The 14,190-nt window shown below is 35.5% G+C and overlaps 1 protein-coding gene across 5 annotated transcripts in view; it reads left to right on the plus strand.

The window, feature by feature from the left end:
* Positions 1-14,190, plus strand: part of Rigi (RNA sensor RIG-I) — a 65,969-nt gene that overhangs the window by 37,856 nt on the left and 13,923 nt on the right. For all 5 annotated transcript variants that reach the window (XM_063226782.1, XM_063226771.1, XM_063226777.1 and 2 more), the window contains 6 exons: positions 1,425-1,683; positions 2,974-3,136; positions 4,597-4,701; positions 7,819-7,976; positions 8,780-8,915; positions 10,732-10,880. In XM_063226782.1, coding sequence (XP_063082852.1) covers positions 1,425-1,683; positions 2,974-3,136; positions 4,597-4,701; positions 7,819-7,976; positions 8,780-8,915; positions 10,732-10,880 — 970 coding nt within the window. The remainder of the gene's footprint in view (positions 1-1,424; positions 1,684-2,973; positions 3,137-4,596; positions 4,702-7,818; positions 7,977-8,779; positions 8,916-10,731; positions 10,881-14,190) is intronic.

Raw genomic sequence — 14,190 nt, forward strand, 5'->3', positions numbered from 1 at the left:
CTTTTAACATTATCTAGATACAATTCTTTTATGAATTCAAATCTTTGTTAGAAATACAACAAACTCTAAACCCTCTTGGTTTGATCTTATAAGGTTAAGTAAATGACTTAATGGACTAAGTTATTACTTAAATGGATTTTAAATGTATATGATACTTCTCTTTTGAGTACTCTTTTTCTCAGTGACTAGAAAAGTTGTCTTAAAAACGTTGTTTGTTTGTTTGTTTATTTGGTTTTTTTGAGATAGGGTCTCATTATGTACTCACTATGGCTTGTACTCACTGTGTAGCTCAGGCTGGCCTCCAGCTCATGGTGATCCTCCTGCCTCAGCCTCCCAAGTGCTTGGATTATAGGCATTCACCACCATGTGGAGCTTCATTTTTTTTTAATTGGGAAGAAGTCTTTATTAAGTAAGTTTTAATGTTAGAAAAATAAAACTCTTGCAATTCTCTTTAGAAAATACAGATTAATGCATATTAAGGGCTCATTATCATGAAACGTATAGTTTTAAACCTTGCTCATTGAATTTATAATTCCTATACTTTCCAACATATACTTCACAAAAGAGTGTAGTGCAGTTAGCAAATACTAAACTATATTGATAATTTATCATTCTTAGTTTTCTCAGTATACACACCTAATGTATGTTACTCCTTGGTTTATTAGTTGCAATGTATGATGTAACAAAGCACAATGTACATGCATGGGTAAGCATTTGTTCATGTCTAAAAGGTAGCAGCTAATGGGTATATTTGAATACTGATATTTAACTACATGACAAGCAATTAGTATTGCATTATAATATCCCATCAAGGTAACTTTTTTATACTGGAAAAATAAAAATGAAAATCCTTGTTTGACCTGGGCATGGTGGCTCATATCTATAATCCCAGCACGCAGGAGGCTAAAGCAGCAGGATTGCCACAAGTTGAAGCCTGGCCTGGACTGCACAGTGAGTTCAAGGTAGCCTGACTACATAGTGAGACACTGTCTCAAAAAACCTCCCTCCAAGAAGGAGAAGAAGAAGGAGGAGGAGGAGGAAGAGGAGGAGGAGGAGGAGGAGGAGAAGAAGAAGAAAAATTATTCCTTGTGGTTAGAAATAGTTTTGAAATGAAGTTAACTAATTGGAAATCATAAAGTAGCTTTTGTGAATTATTCCAAGGGGATTGTCATCTCTCTCACCTTCCCCTTTTACTAAAAAAATCATTTATATCCTAAATAAACCTTACATATTTATGTTGCTGTGAATTATAACTAGCCTGCATTTGTTAGTCACTTGCTGTGTGTCAGGTTTTGTGCTAAGGACTTAACTGGTCTCCACATGTATCCCTTAGAAAGAACTTCATCAACTGCTATTCTGATCTAATGTTTGTGTCTTCTTGTTCACATCACAGTGAGTACCAGGGAATTTCATTTGTTTTCCAGGTACAGCGTTACAGGCATTTCTGGAGCAACAGCTGAGAAAGTCCCAGTGGCAGAGACTATTGAGAACAATGACATCATTGTGCTAACACCACAGATTCTTGTGAACAATCTTAAAAACGGAACCATTCCATCACTGTCTGTCTTTACCTTGATGATATTTGATGAATGCCACAACACGAGTAAACACCACCCATACAATATGATCATGTTCAATTATCTAGATCAGAAACTTGGAGAATCTTCAGATCCATTGCCTCAGGTACCTTCACAGTCAGGCAGATTACTCAGAAGACCTATTATCTTCCTGAATCATATATACTTACTCTTGTGGCACATTAAGAGTGTCCTTCTCAGTTAATCAATCCATAGTATTGTAGCTTGTTGATCAGTTTTTCACTCATCCATCATTTATTCACTTAACAAATGATTGTCCATTGGTACCCTGTAGATAGCAGGGTACTCAAGTTTCCTTAAAATGTCACTGTATTTGCATATAACCTGTACATTCACCTATATACTTTATATAATCTTTAGATAATTTATAATACTTAATATATTGTAAATGTGATATAAATGTAATTGTTATACTGTATTGTTTAGGAAATAATGACAAAGAAAAAAGTTCATACATGCTCTATACCTATAAAAAATTTTTAAAAAATATTCTTGACCCATTGTTAGTTGTTCTGCAGATGTGTGCCTTACATGGTGTAAATAGAAAAAAAGACATAGCCCTAGCCCTCAAACAGCTACATTTTTTATGGAGAGCCAGACACACGAAAACTATATCACAGTTTATTGTGATGGCATGTTGTAGAGATAAGATTTGCTGAGAATTCCAACATAATGATGAGAGAAGGGGTAGAGGGTGGAGAAGATTTTAAATTAGAGGAAGAACTCAAATTGGAGGGAGAACTGACAGGGAATACTGAAGAATTAACATGGCTGATGCATGGCTGATGATGGAAACCATGAATTTATGGTACATGTGTCTGCACATAGGTGTAAAGTTCTGCAGCCTTATTAATGACCCATTTAGAAAGTGCAAATTAAATTTAGTACAGTGCCCATAGACAAAAATTTCTTTTGTATTATAGTCATGTTCACTCACAATAATTTTGATGTTAAGTGGATTCCTTGTTGATGGACTGATTATTCAGTAATTATTGAGTGGCTGTTAGTGGGAATTACCTTAATGATGCTACACTGCTACCTTTTTAAATAGATGCCGTTCCCCACATTAACAGAAAGTTGAAGGTACTTTTCCAAGGACATTCAACCAATATGACATGATTGAGATTGGAATGGATGTGTCTGATTTCAATCCTTTTCCTTTTCGGTATGATAGTCTCTAAGTCATAGTGAATACAATGGTATAGAAAAGAGAAACCCTGCCTTGATGGGCTCCTGTCACAGTTTCTATGCTGATTAGTATTTAGTTGATGAGATATGAGTCTTGCATTTATTCAGTGCTTTGCCTAATGGGACCTTTCTTTTTGCAAGTACAGGGAATATTAGAAAAAAATTAACATCAGATTACTCTTTACAGGTCATTGGACTGACGGCATCAGTTGGTGTTGGCGATGCCAAAAATATAGAGGAAGCCATGGCCTACATCTGCAAACTGTGTGCTTCTCTTGATGCATCAGTGATAGCAACAGTTAAAGAAAACTTGGAGGAACTGGAGCAAGTTGTTTATAAGCCCCAGAAAAGTAAGTGGGTACCCAGTGACAAACCTTTGGAACTTCATTACTCTCGGCTAACCCCACCAAGTTCAGCTCCCTTTTGATAAGCACTGATTTTTGACCCATTATCTGTTCAGTAGAAAATATTTAAACCCAAACTTAGGAAATAGTCACATTGCTAGTCTCTCTCCTTAAATGAACTCTTTTCTGCTAATGGGTGAACAGATGCATAAGGAACAACCATTCCTACACTTCTGTTCCACATGACCTTTTTAAAGGTACTAGCAAGATAAAAGAGGTGATGAGAAAGTCTAAGCATGTGGAGGCCAAGGCTGAGCCCGGGCTCCAGGGCTGCGGTGAGCACTGTGTGATCAGCACTGTTTGACCATGCATTAGACAATTATAGTTAAGATTATCTAGTTTTATTATATCTCGCCTCAAAAGATCAGAAAATGATTTTTAAAATACAATCATGTAGCAAGTATTTATTGACTTTATTATTATACTAGCCCTGTGAGAGATCAAGGAATACATGATTTTATCTTTACTGTCTGAGGGGCATGTGACTATATAATTATACACTAAATGGGGAAGGAAGAAAGTCCCTTCTGAGGAGTTATCTGTGAGAAGTTCAGCAAGGGTAACCAGTCTTTCTGGCATCACACATGAATTTTGTAATCTGCTGCCTCCAGCCTTCTGAGCTTCTTCTCCTCGCAGATAACCCTAACAGTGTTGCCTTCCTCTGACTTCCTCAGGCATAGCACGTGCTTCCTCTCTGATTATTTTCCCTTGCTGCCCTTGGTATATGACTGATTATTTTCCCATGACCGCTCTTGCTTTCGTCTTTCTTTTTCTCATATTTATGCCACTGATTCCCCCTTGGAAGACGAGATGTTCCTCTTTCTGTGCTCTGTGACCCCTTGTACACACAGTATTTACACTATAGAACTCTGATGTTATTGTTTGGCTACCTCCTTTTCTCTCCTGTAAGAATGCAGCCCTCTGGAACATGGAGTGTGTTCTTTTCAATTCTCTACTGCTAGAGCATGGCACATGATAGGCAATTAGTGAGTTTTGCTGAAATAACACAGTAATCAATGACAGGATTAATAATGAATAAAAAAGATCAATTGGGGTTTGGGTGGGAAGAAAGAATCAGAAAACATAAAAATCGGCTTGGAGTGTGGTAGTTACATGAACAAGAGGGCTGTTTGACTTGTCAGAGTAGAGGTAACAGGAAAACCAGAAGGAGAAGCTGGGTTAGCACCAGGCCATAAAAGACAAATGCTGTTAGCAGTGTAGTAATGAGTTAGGAATGGCTGCAAAGTTTACAGCATTTATTGTATTGTTTGGACCACCTGCCAGTGAGCCTGGGACCTCTGGTTCTCCAGAGGAAATAACAAAAGCAGAGAAGAGTTTGGAGGTTTCTACATTGAGCAATGAGCTGTCCTTTCCAAAACAAACTCATTTTCCTTTGATGGTTCTAGTTTCCAGGAAAGTAGAACCACGGACTACCAACAAATTTAAACTGATTTTATGTGAGCTGATGAAGGAGACAGAGTATCTGGCAAAGAGTATCTCTGAGGAACTTGGTGAGTTCTGCTATAATTCTTAGTGAGACAAATCTCATATTTTTTATCCTATCCTCTTGACAATAACCATATATTGTTCACTGGGGTCTCTTTTGCTTTGCTTGAGTTCAGACCATACCCAGATGTGGGCTTTCTTGATTGTAGGTTATTCAGAAGCCATTGATTTCCTTCCTCTGTGGTCCAACAATCTCCTTGGTGAAAAGACTGAGGGGGTACCAAGTGATAGGATGTCAAAGCAGACGTTCTCTTATGTCCTGGGTCCTTGTTGACCTTGGAGGCCAGGACCAAAATACTCGCTGTCCTCTTAGCCCATCTGTCTTTCTAGTTTTTGGTCTCTAAACTTCAGTTGTTGACATCCAGAAGAGAAAGTTAGTGACATTACATTGTAATCGGAACAGTGAGCTTAATGTTATAATTTTATCTGAAAAGCAAGGACTTTGAAATGCAATGTAGAATCATTATTTCCTGCCAACCATGGATGTTCTAGTAGTTGAATCCCTGTAGAATGTTAACAGACAGTGGTTATAAGTTTTACAAAGAAAATTTAAAATCAAAAGCCATGCATAATATTGTAGCATGACAACTATAATGACATTCTTGTAACACTCCTGAATCTGCATTTTGATATAAAATAGCCTTTTTAGTGAATCATCTTTATCTAGTACATAAGAAGCTTTTACATAACTTGTTGACCTTTTATGGTATGTCATTGAAGAAATTTGTGGCATTGTTTGGACTATTTAATGTGTAGACATCTCCAAGTATAGTGGCAAATATATAGCATATATACCACATGAGTTTTGTTAAAGACAGATGTCTGACTCTGAAAGAAAAGTCAATCACCATAAACAATTCTGTTTTACATTTTGAAAGACTTGTGCATCTGAAGGCATGAATACATTTAACACAGCAAAATTAATAAAAGTCAATTGTCATAGCCAATAAGAACTTTTGTTTTTTAATCTAGTTTTATATCAGAGTATCTTTAAATCAGAAAACCTCATTTTTAGAAAACTTAATCTTTTGACAATGACCAGTGTAAACGTATCACAATAATGTATTTTTAATAACATTTATTGGGGTATCTACCATAAGGATGTGGAGATTGAGATCATTGGGGCCTCTCATTAATGAAATGCCCAGGCTGAGGCTAACTGTATCCTTGTCTGTTGGCTGTGGAGTGGTCGCCAAAGCATCACTGCCACAGGACTGAACAACAGCTTCTTGAAAAGTAGAAAAACTGTCCAGAGACTGCCAGACAGCATGCTCTGGCACTCAGATAAACCATTCAGTGTTCTCTGGAAAGACAAAAGCATACCCTCAATCCTATGTAAATACTGGAATGAGTTCCTTCTATTGTCCAGAGACTCATGCACATCCCTGTATGTAAAATGCATTTAGTTCATCTTCAAGAGGTGCCGAAGTCCTAGCAGTTTCATCATTGTTGTCCAAGTCCCAATACTCCTCCAAGATGTAAGGCAAACTCTTAGCCGCAAGCTCCTATACAAGTGAAAAGTTAAACACTTCTAGCATTCAATGGCACAAGATAAACATTTTCATTCCAAAGTTACAGATAGGGGAACACAAAGGATTGGGACCAAAACAAGTCCAAAATCTTCCAGGGCAAACATTAAGTCCTGTAGTTCCATGCCCAGCATGTGAAGCAATCTGTGGCAGACTGTGAACTCCAAAAGATTTGAGTGACTCCCCTCCTATGGCACCTTCTCCAGTTAATAAGTCTTTTGCAGTGGCTGTGGTGTGAACAGCATTGTGAGCAGCTTGATCCATGCACAAGTCAAAAAATTTCCCTTTCATGATAAATAATGCCCCTAACTTAAACATGTGCCAGCTAGTCCTCTCCAGTCATGCTGGACCACAACCTGTTGTCTTATGAGCTCTACAAAACCCAAGGTAAAAGGAGTTGTGGGGCCACAGGTAACAGTGGGTTTTTTTTTTTTTAAGGTCTTAAAGAATATAGCTTCATGGAGATGTGTAACTTGTCCCAGATTATTGGAATTTTGGAGTTCGGCGCCAGAGTAGACATGTTGAAAACTCTCCGGGATTCCCTTGTCTCCCTGGTTTCTTTTAGCACCACTTGCAAGGGAGAGAAAGGATGACTCTGTTCTATGAAGGCTAGAAGTCTCAGCCTGTGATGCAGTAAAATCTTTCTGAACTGAGAAAGTGAAAATAGCCACTTGTGGCGTAGTTAAGGCTGTGGCTTTTACTTTGGGCGACTGTGAAATGGAAATTGCAGCAAAACATTCCTCTGGTGGTGAAGGTCTCTCTCCACCAGCTTCTTTTTTTTAATATGATTGAGCAAAGCTAGAGGGTTCAAACTCTTATCAGGGGAGCTGCTGCTCCACTTATGCTTTTTCTGGGTGGGACTTAGTTTTAGGATACTCTCCATGCCAAATCCTCTGTGGTCATCTCAGTAGGCATGTGATCATCAAAGCACTCCCGGTCCAGGTCCACAGCAAAAAGATAAAGATGGGGATTAGTACTAAAACAAGCATTTTCATACATATCTGTTGTGCTTGAGAACCTGTTTGCCCTATGTTTTACACCTGATAAAATCAATATTGATAGTATCAATACACCTCTCTCCCCTATGCTTTTTATGAGCCTGTTTTGTTGATGCCCGCACTTGGAGGTGTCCTCTCACCTGCTGTATGACAAGTTTCCTTGAGCCCCAGGTCCCTGTTCAGGTGCTAAAATGCTGCATCCAGTGTAGCTCTTGAATTTCCCAGGAGGAGGATGTTGGAGGATAAAGAAACAAAGACAAGAGTGAAAATGAAGGAAGCTGAGGTCAGATGGCAGTCTCTCTCTTGATGGGAGAAAAGGAATTGACTACATAAATGTGACTGCAGCCCATTTATTTATACACTTTAGAGGTTGATGTCAGTTGCAACCTCTCTGCCTAACAACTTGTTTGTCTGGCTCACCTATGTCTCTCTCATCTGTACAGTCTGGATCACAGCAAACACCCAGTTTCAACCAAGCAGCTGAGGCTTTTCTTAGAAGATGTGTTTATATAGTGATATCCATGAAAACATAAGGCATGTTAGAGCCTTAAATGATTGACCATATGGCATAATGAAAAGCTTTTTTCTTCCCCAGGCTACTTATTTCAAATTCAAGATAGAGTATTTGGAACACAGAAATATGAACAATGGATCGTTGCAGTTCATAAAGCGTGCAGGTTGTTTCAGATGCCAGACAAAGAAGAAGAGAGCAGGATCTGTAAAGCAATGTATTTGTACACTTCACATTTGCGGGTATGTTATTTATTTTGAAAAGATGTTTTAGTTATAGCATCTCCTGGCATTGAGAAAAGAATATCAGCTTCTCATTCTGTCACCAAGAGCTCACTTAAGAACTTTTAAGTGGGTCCTGCCATCATGATTGCCTGAAGCATGTGCTTTCTTTTGGTAAACTCTATGCTCAGATATCCAAGGTGTGTGATTAACCAGGGCTGTAGTAACTTTTTTTTTTTTTTTTTTTTTTGGTACTGGGGATTGAACTCATGATCTTGTGCTTGCCAGGCAGGTGCTCGTACCACTGAGCTAAACCCGACTTTTTTTTTTTTTTAACAACATCTTATGTAGTTCAGGCTGGCCTGGACATCTTGCCTGGCCCAACCATTCTTTTTATGCCATTGAAAATTCTTAAAAATGATTCAATTAGCATGTATTTGTCTTAGTTGAATTTCATTGTGGGTCGTCCTTTTACAGTTTAGTGATGACTGGAAATTTAGTTCAATGGCTTAATTATCACACAGTTTTATGGTAGAAGTTCATCTGCTTTGTTACTGCTTTTTATATTATGTTTTTCATGAAGTTTTCTTATTTCCAAGTTGAAATTCTAAAAAGTGATTCTCATTAATGTTTCTACCTAACTGAGACTTTTAAAAAGAGTACTATAGAGCTCAAAAGTTTTATTGTAGAACCAATAGGGGTCATTCATCTTAAAAAACTCAGTTGAAATACACTTGAACATTTTCTTAAAGTAATTACTTATCAGGTACAGATAATGAGTAGGATGTTGAAAACATACTGAAATTCAGTTTTCATTTAAACAGAAATATAATGATACCCTCATTATCAGCGAGGATGCACAAATGAAAGACGCTTTGAATTACCTGAAGGATTTCTTTAGCAATGTCCGAACAGCAGCTTTTGATGACATTGAGCAAGATCTCACTCGGAGGTTTGAAGGTGAGGGATGTTTTCAGAACAGGAAGCCTTTGGAGTCATGCTCAGGCAGTTGTCTTGGGTTTAAGAAGATATAAAGAGTAAATCAAAATGACTTACTGTCTATTGTTCTGATATTATTACCAAAAATACAAAAAGACATTAAAAGTAAGTTTTGTCCTCTATCTTTTCAGTTCCTTTAACGGAATGTTAAAATTTTTTTGATCTGTGCCACTATTTAGTATACACATGTGTAACTAGTTGTGTACTGGTAAACATTTAAACAATTAGTTCTGTAGGAAAAATGTATACATACATATGCAGTAGTGTATTATAAGTTTTACTGATTTTTTTTGGATGTTCATAATTCCTATAGTACACAAGTTACAAATAATAGTAAATACAGGATTATTTATTGTAAATTCTATATAATTGGCTTGTATAGAATGCGTTAGTGATTTTGCAGAATATTGTGTCTATAGCCAATCAGTAATTGTAGTGAACAAACAACCATAGTTCTGATATGAACTAATATGAATGTCAGTATATACTTTTTACTAAAGTCAGAGTAAGGTAAAAGTGAAACCACAGAGATGTATAGTGGAGCTTTATTTGTTTGTAAATGAGGCAGGCAGCTTTGTTTGCTAAACTGGCTGATAGTTTTTCAAATACCTGAAGACTATTTCCTCTCTTTTTGGTTGCTATTTACAATTTAATGGCTAAATTTGAGCTGCGTTACTTTTTTATGTAAGTTTAAACTGTCATCAAACAATAGATACAACTTATTTTTAATATCTGCTCAATTTCCTTGACATAAATATTTCCATTATAATTAGTTTCAAGCCACCAATATAGCGCCATTGAACTATTGTAAAAAGATGAACAGTAACTCATGATTCTGTATTTCTACCATACAAATATAAGAGATGTAAATAACTCAAGAGACTAGGTAATAGTAAAAAAATAATGAAATGAGTAGGAAATGAGTGTGAACTATTTGTTACTTTTGCTTGTAATATATGTTGAAAATTTATAAAATTGATTTTTTAATAGTGATTGTTTTTAAAACAGGCTCATATAATTCAAAAATTTCATAGTTGTTCATTATCACTAGTCTGGTGTGTTGTGGCTCATGCACACCTGATGTGCGTGCACACACACACACACCATATATATGCTTATGAACTTGTTTTGTGATTTTGGGGAGATGACTGTGTTTGTGTTTGTGTGGGGAAGATGGCTGTGTTGTGTTTGTCACTCAATGCAGAGTTTACAAATGGCAGCACAATCTTACCAAATGCTTTCATTTGAATTGTTTGCAAACAGAAAAACAGAAGTGTATGTGAATGGAGGTAATACTATGTGTAATACTAGACATACTGTCTTGTACTTTGATTTTTTTTAACTTAAAATATGTCTAAGATCTTTCCATATAAACATATATATTACTCCTTATTAATTTAACAATCATAGTAAAGACAAATGTATAACTTATAAAGGCTCCCATTTGTGCTACTTAGGTCATTTTCTGCTTTTCTTTTATATTCTAAACCATAGTACTGTGAATATCCCTGGATATCTCTTCCCTAGTTTTGTAAATAAAACCATATCTCAAATTCTTAGATATAAAATCTGTTATCAAAGGATGCATCAGTTTTATGTTTTGATATATAATGCCAACTATATACTCCTAAAAGATTGTACCAATTTAAAATGGTAGTTATGGTTCAGAAAATTCTGGCCAAAGATTGAGATTGATTATTTGAATTAAGGATCACCGTGTATTTGTTCTACATTTTTAGAATTTATAAGTCATTTGTAAAGTGTTTCCCTTTTACAGAAAAGTTGCCGGAACTAGAACGTGTTTCCATGGATCCCAGCAATGAGAACCCTAAACTCAGAGAACTCCACTTAATCTTACAAGAGGAGTACCACCTAAACCCAGAGACAAGAACCATTCTTTTTGTGAAAACTAGAGCGCTTGTGGATGTAAGCTGCTTTTTTCTTGTAGATAGAATTTGACCCAGTACCATTTATTTCAAAGATTCTTCTTTCCTCACTTCTTTGCAATCGAAGCATTCCTACGTACGTGGGACTTTTCCTGGGTTCTCTATTCTGTTTTAGTTATCTATTTATTGTTACATAATAACTTACTGTCTTAATTGCCTCAGATTGTAAATCTTGATACTTTTAAAGTAAGTGCTTCATGCTTTTATAAACTTTAGTCAAACTTTTTTGTGTAAATTTTTATATATACATCTTAATTTTTTTTTCTTCCCTTCTCCTCCCCTTTCTCTACCCTCCTTCAATTTCTTGGTCCCTACCTATTTGCAAAGGACTTATCTGTTTCCTATTAGAGTCTTTTATTGTGCTCTGAGTTTCTCACATAAAACAAACCATGCAGTTATTTCTGTTAACATTATGGTCTCAAGGTATATCGACTCAAATTTATCTTTATTTGTGGCAGAGCATTATATATATTACATTAAAAATAATATAGACAGTATTACATTATATATAAATACCACATTTTCTTTGCCCATTCAACTATTGAAGGGGATGTATTTAGCTATCATGGGTTGAACTGCTATAAGCATGAGTGTGCATGTATCATTATAATATGTGTTTACTTCTTTCAGGAAGATATCTAGAAGGTTGACTAGAATTTTTGTTTTTAGTTTTTTGAGGATTCTTCATATTCACATTCATAGTAGTTGTATGAATTTGTATTCCCACCAACAGTAAAGGAGGGTTCCTGCTTCCCTGAAGCCTTGTTAGCATTTGTTATTATTTGACTTATTGATAATGGCCATTCTTTCTGGAGTAGGTGGAATTGCATTTTTGTATTAATTTGCTAATGATAAGAGATGTTGAACTTTTAATGGCCATGCGTACTTCTGAGAAATAATCTGTTCATTTCAGTTGCCTATTTTTTGATTAGTTCTTTTTATTTTGGAGTTCTAATTATTTGAATTCTTTATATATTCTAGATATTGTTTCTCTAGCCGAGGAGTAGTAAGTTGCAATTTTTTTCATATTCTATCAGTTTTCTCTTTACTCTTTTCAAATTTGATATAATCCCATTTGTTGACTCTTGTATAATTGGGGTTTTGTTCAAGAAGTCCTTGCCTATGCCTATGTGTTTAAGAGTTTTATCTTCTAGCAAATTGTTTCTGACATGTTCTTTGATCCATTTTTGTTTTAATTTGCTACACTGTGAGAAATATAGATCTAAATTCAATCTTCTGAATATAGACTGCCAGTTTTTCCAGCACCATTTGGTAAAAAGGCTGTCCTTTTCCCCACGTATGTTTTTGACTCCTTTGTCAAGTCAGATAGCTGAAATACCTGATGTTGTTTCTGCATTATTTATTATGTTCCAGTGATTCACCTGACTGTTTTTATGCCAGTACCATTCTGTTTTTAATCACTGAAGTTTTGTAATACTGCTTGAAATATTGGATAATGATGCCCTTGGAAGGCTAGGGATTTGGCTCAGTGGCATAAGTGTCGGCCTGGTGAACAGGAGGTCGTGAGTTTGATCCCCGGTACCAAAAACAAAACAAAACCAAAAAACAACAATAAAAAATGATGCCCTTTGTTTTGTTCTTATTGTCCAGAATTAGTTTTGTTATTCTGGGTCTCTTGTGTTCTATATTGTTTTTTCTAGTTTTGGAAATGGAATGCTGTTGGTTTTTGTTTGTTTACTGTTATTTTGATTGAGATTACATTAAATCTATGTATTAATTTTGATAGTATTGCCATTTTGACAATATTACTTTTGCCTATCCAGAACAATATTGGTTCTATCAATCTTCTTTCTTAGAGTACTGTAGTTTTTGCTGTAGAGGACCTTCATTTCTTTGGTTAAGTTAATTCTGATACTCAATTTTTCTTGAAACTATTGAGAATGATATTGTTTTTTAAATTTCTTTCTTGGTGGATTCATTATTGGTATAGTGAAATACTTTTGACTTCTGTGTGTTGACTTTGTAACCTTCTATCTTGCTGACTTTGTGTATTACCTCTAGGAGTCTTTTGGTGGAAGTTTTTCGGTTTTCTAGGTAAAGAGTCATGTCTGTGAATATAGTTGATTTCTTCTTTTCCTGTATCTATGTTTTATCTCTCTTACTTGATTGCTCTGACTAAAGTGTTGAGTACTATATTGAATAGGAGCGATGATAATGGACATCCTTTTCTTATTCCAGATTTTTGAGGAAAAATTTTTGGGTTTTCCCCATTTAATGTGATGTGGCCAATATATTTGTCATAAATGTCTTTATTCAGATTAAGAGAAGGTCTTCCTCCCGTCAGGCTTTTTATCATGAATATATGTTGGATTTTGTTAAGGACTTTTTCTATGTATTGAGATGATCACATACTTGCTGTCTCTGCTTCTGTTTAATGTAATGTATTACATTCATTTATTTCTGAGCCATCCTTGCTTCCTCGGAATGAAGCCTACTTAGTCTTGATGTATGAACTTTTTAATGCAATGATTTGTTGCATTATTTGCTAGTATTTTGTGAGGAGCTTTTTATCTACAGCTGTTAAAGAGATTGGCCTATAGTTTTGGTTTTTTGTTTTGTTTTATTTTGTTTTGTTTTTAGCTGAGTCCTTGTCTGGTTTTAGAATCAAAGTAATGCTATCTTTCAGAAGGATGTGGGGAGTACTCCTTCCCTTTCAATTTCATTAAAAGCGTTTGAGTATTGGTATTAGATCTCTAAATGAATGCATCTGGACCTGAGTTTTTCTTAGTTGGTAAGTTTTTTTTTTTTATAAATTACTGCTTCTGTTTCACTACCTATTATTGAATAATTCAGGGTTTTCGTGTCTTCTCAATTCAATTTTGGCAATTCATATGTACCTAGGAAATACCCATTTCTTCTGGATTTTCTAGTTTATTGGAGTATAGATTTGCAAAATAATTACTAGTAATATTAATGAATTTTGGCAGTGTCTCATATGATTTTGCCTTTTTCATTTCTAATTGCATTGATATGGGTCTTTTCTTTCTTTTGGTAAGACTGAATAGAAATTTTCTATTCGTTTAGTCTTAAGGAGTCAGCTCCTTGTTTCATTTATTCCTTTTTTTATCTCAATTTCATTAATTTCTGCTCGATCTTTATGCTTTCTTCCTTTGTACTAGCTTGGAATTTGGATTGTTCTTGTTTTTCTAGGCCTTAGAGGTATATCATTAGGTTATTTATTTGGATTTACATTTTTTTCCTGATGTGGGCATTCACAGCTATAAACTTCCCTCTTAGGACTTGTTTCATTGTTCCATAATTTCTGCTAT

This window comes from Cavia porcellus, unplaced genomic scaffold, assembly GCF_034190915.1.
Source record: "Cavia porcellus strain 051 isolate PalLab524CR breed Dunkin Hartley unplaced genomic scaffold, mCavPor4.1 scaffold_1, whole genome shotgun sequence".
NCBI classification, from domain to species: Eukaryota; Metazoa; Chordata; class Mammalia; order Rodentia; family Caviidae; genus Cavia; species Cavia porcellus.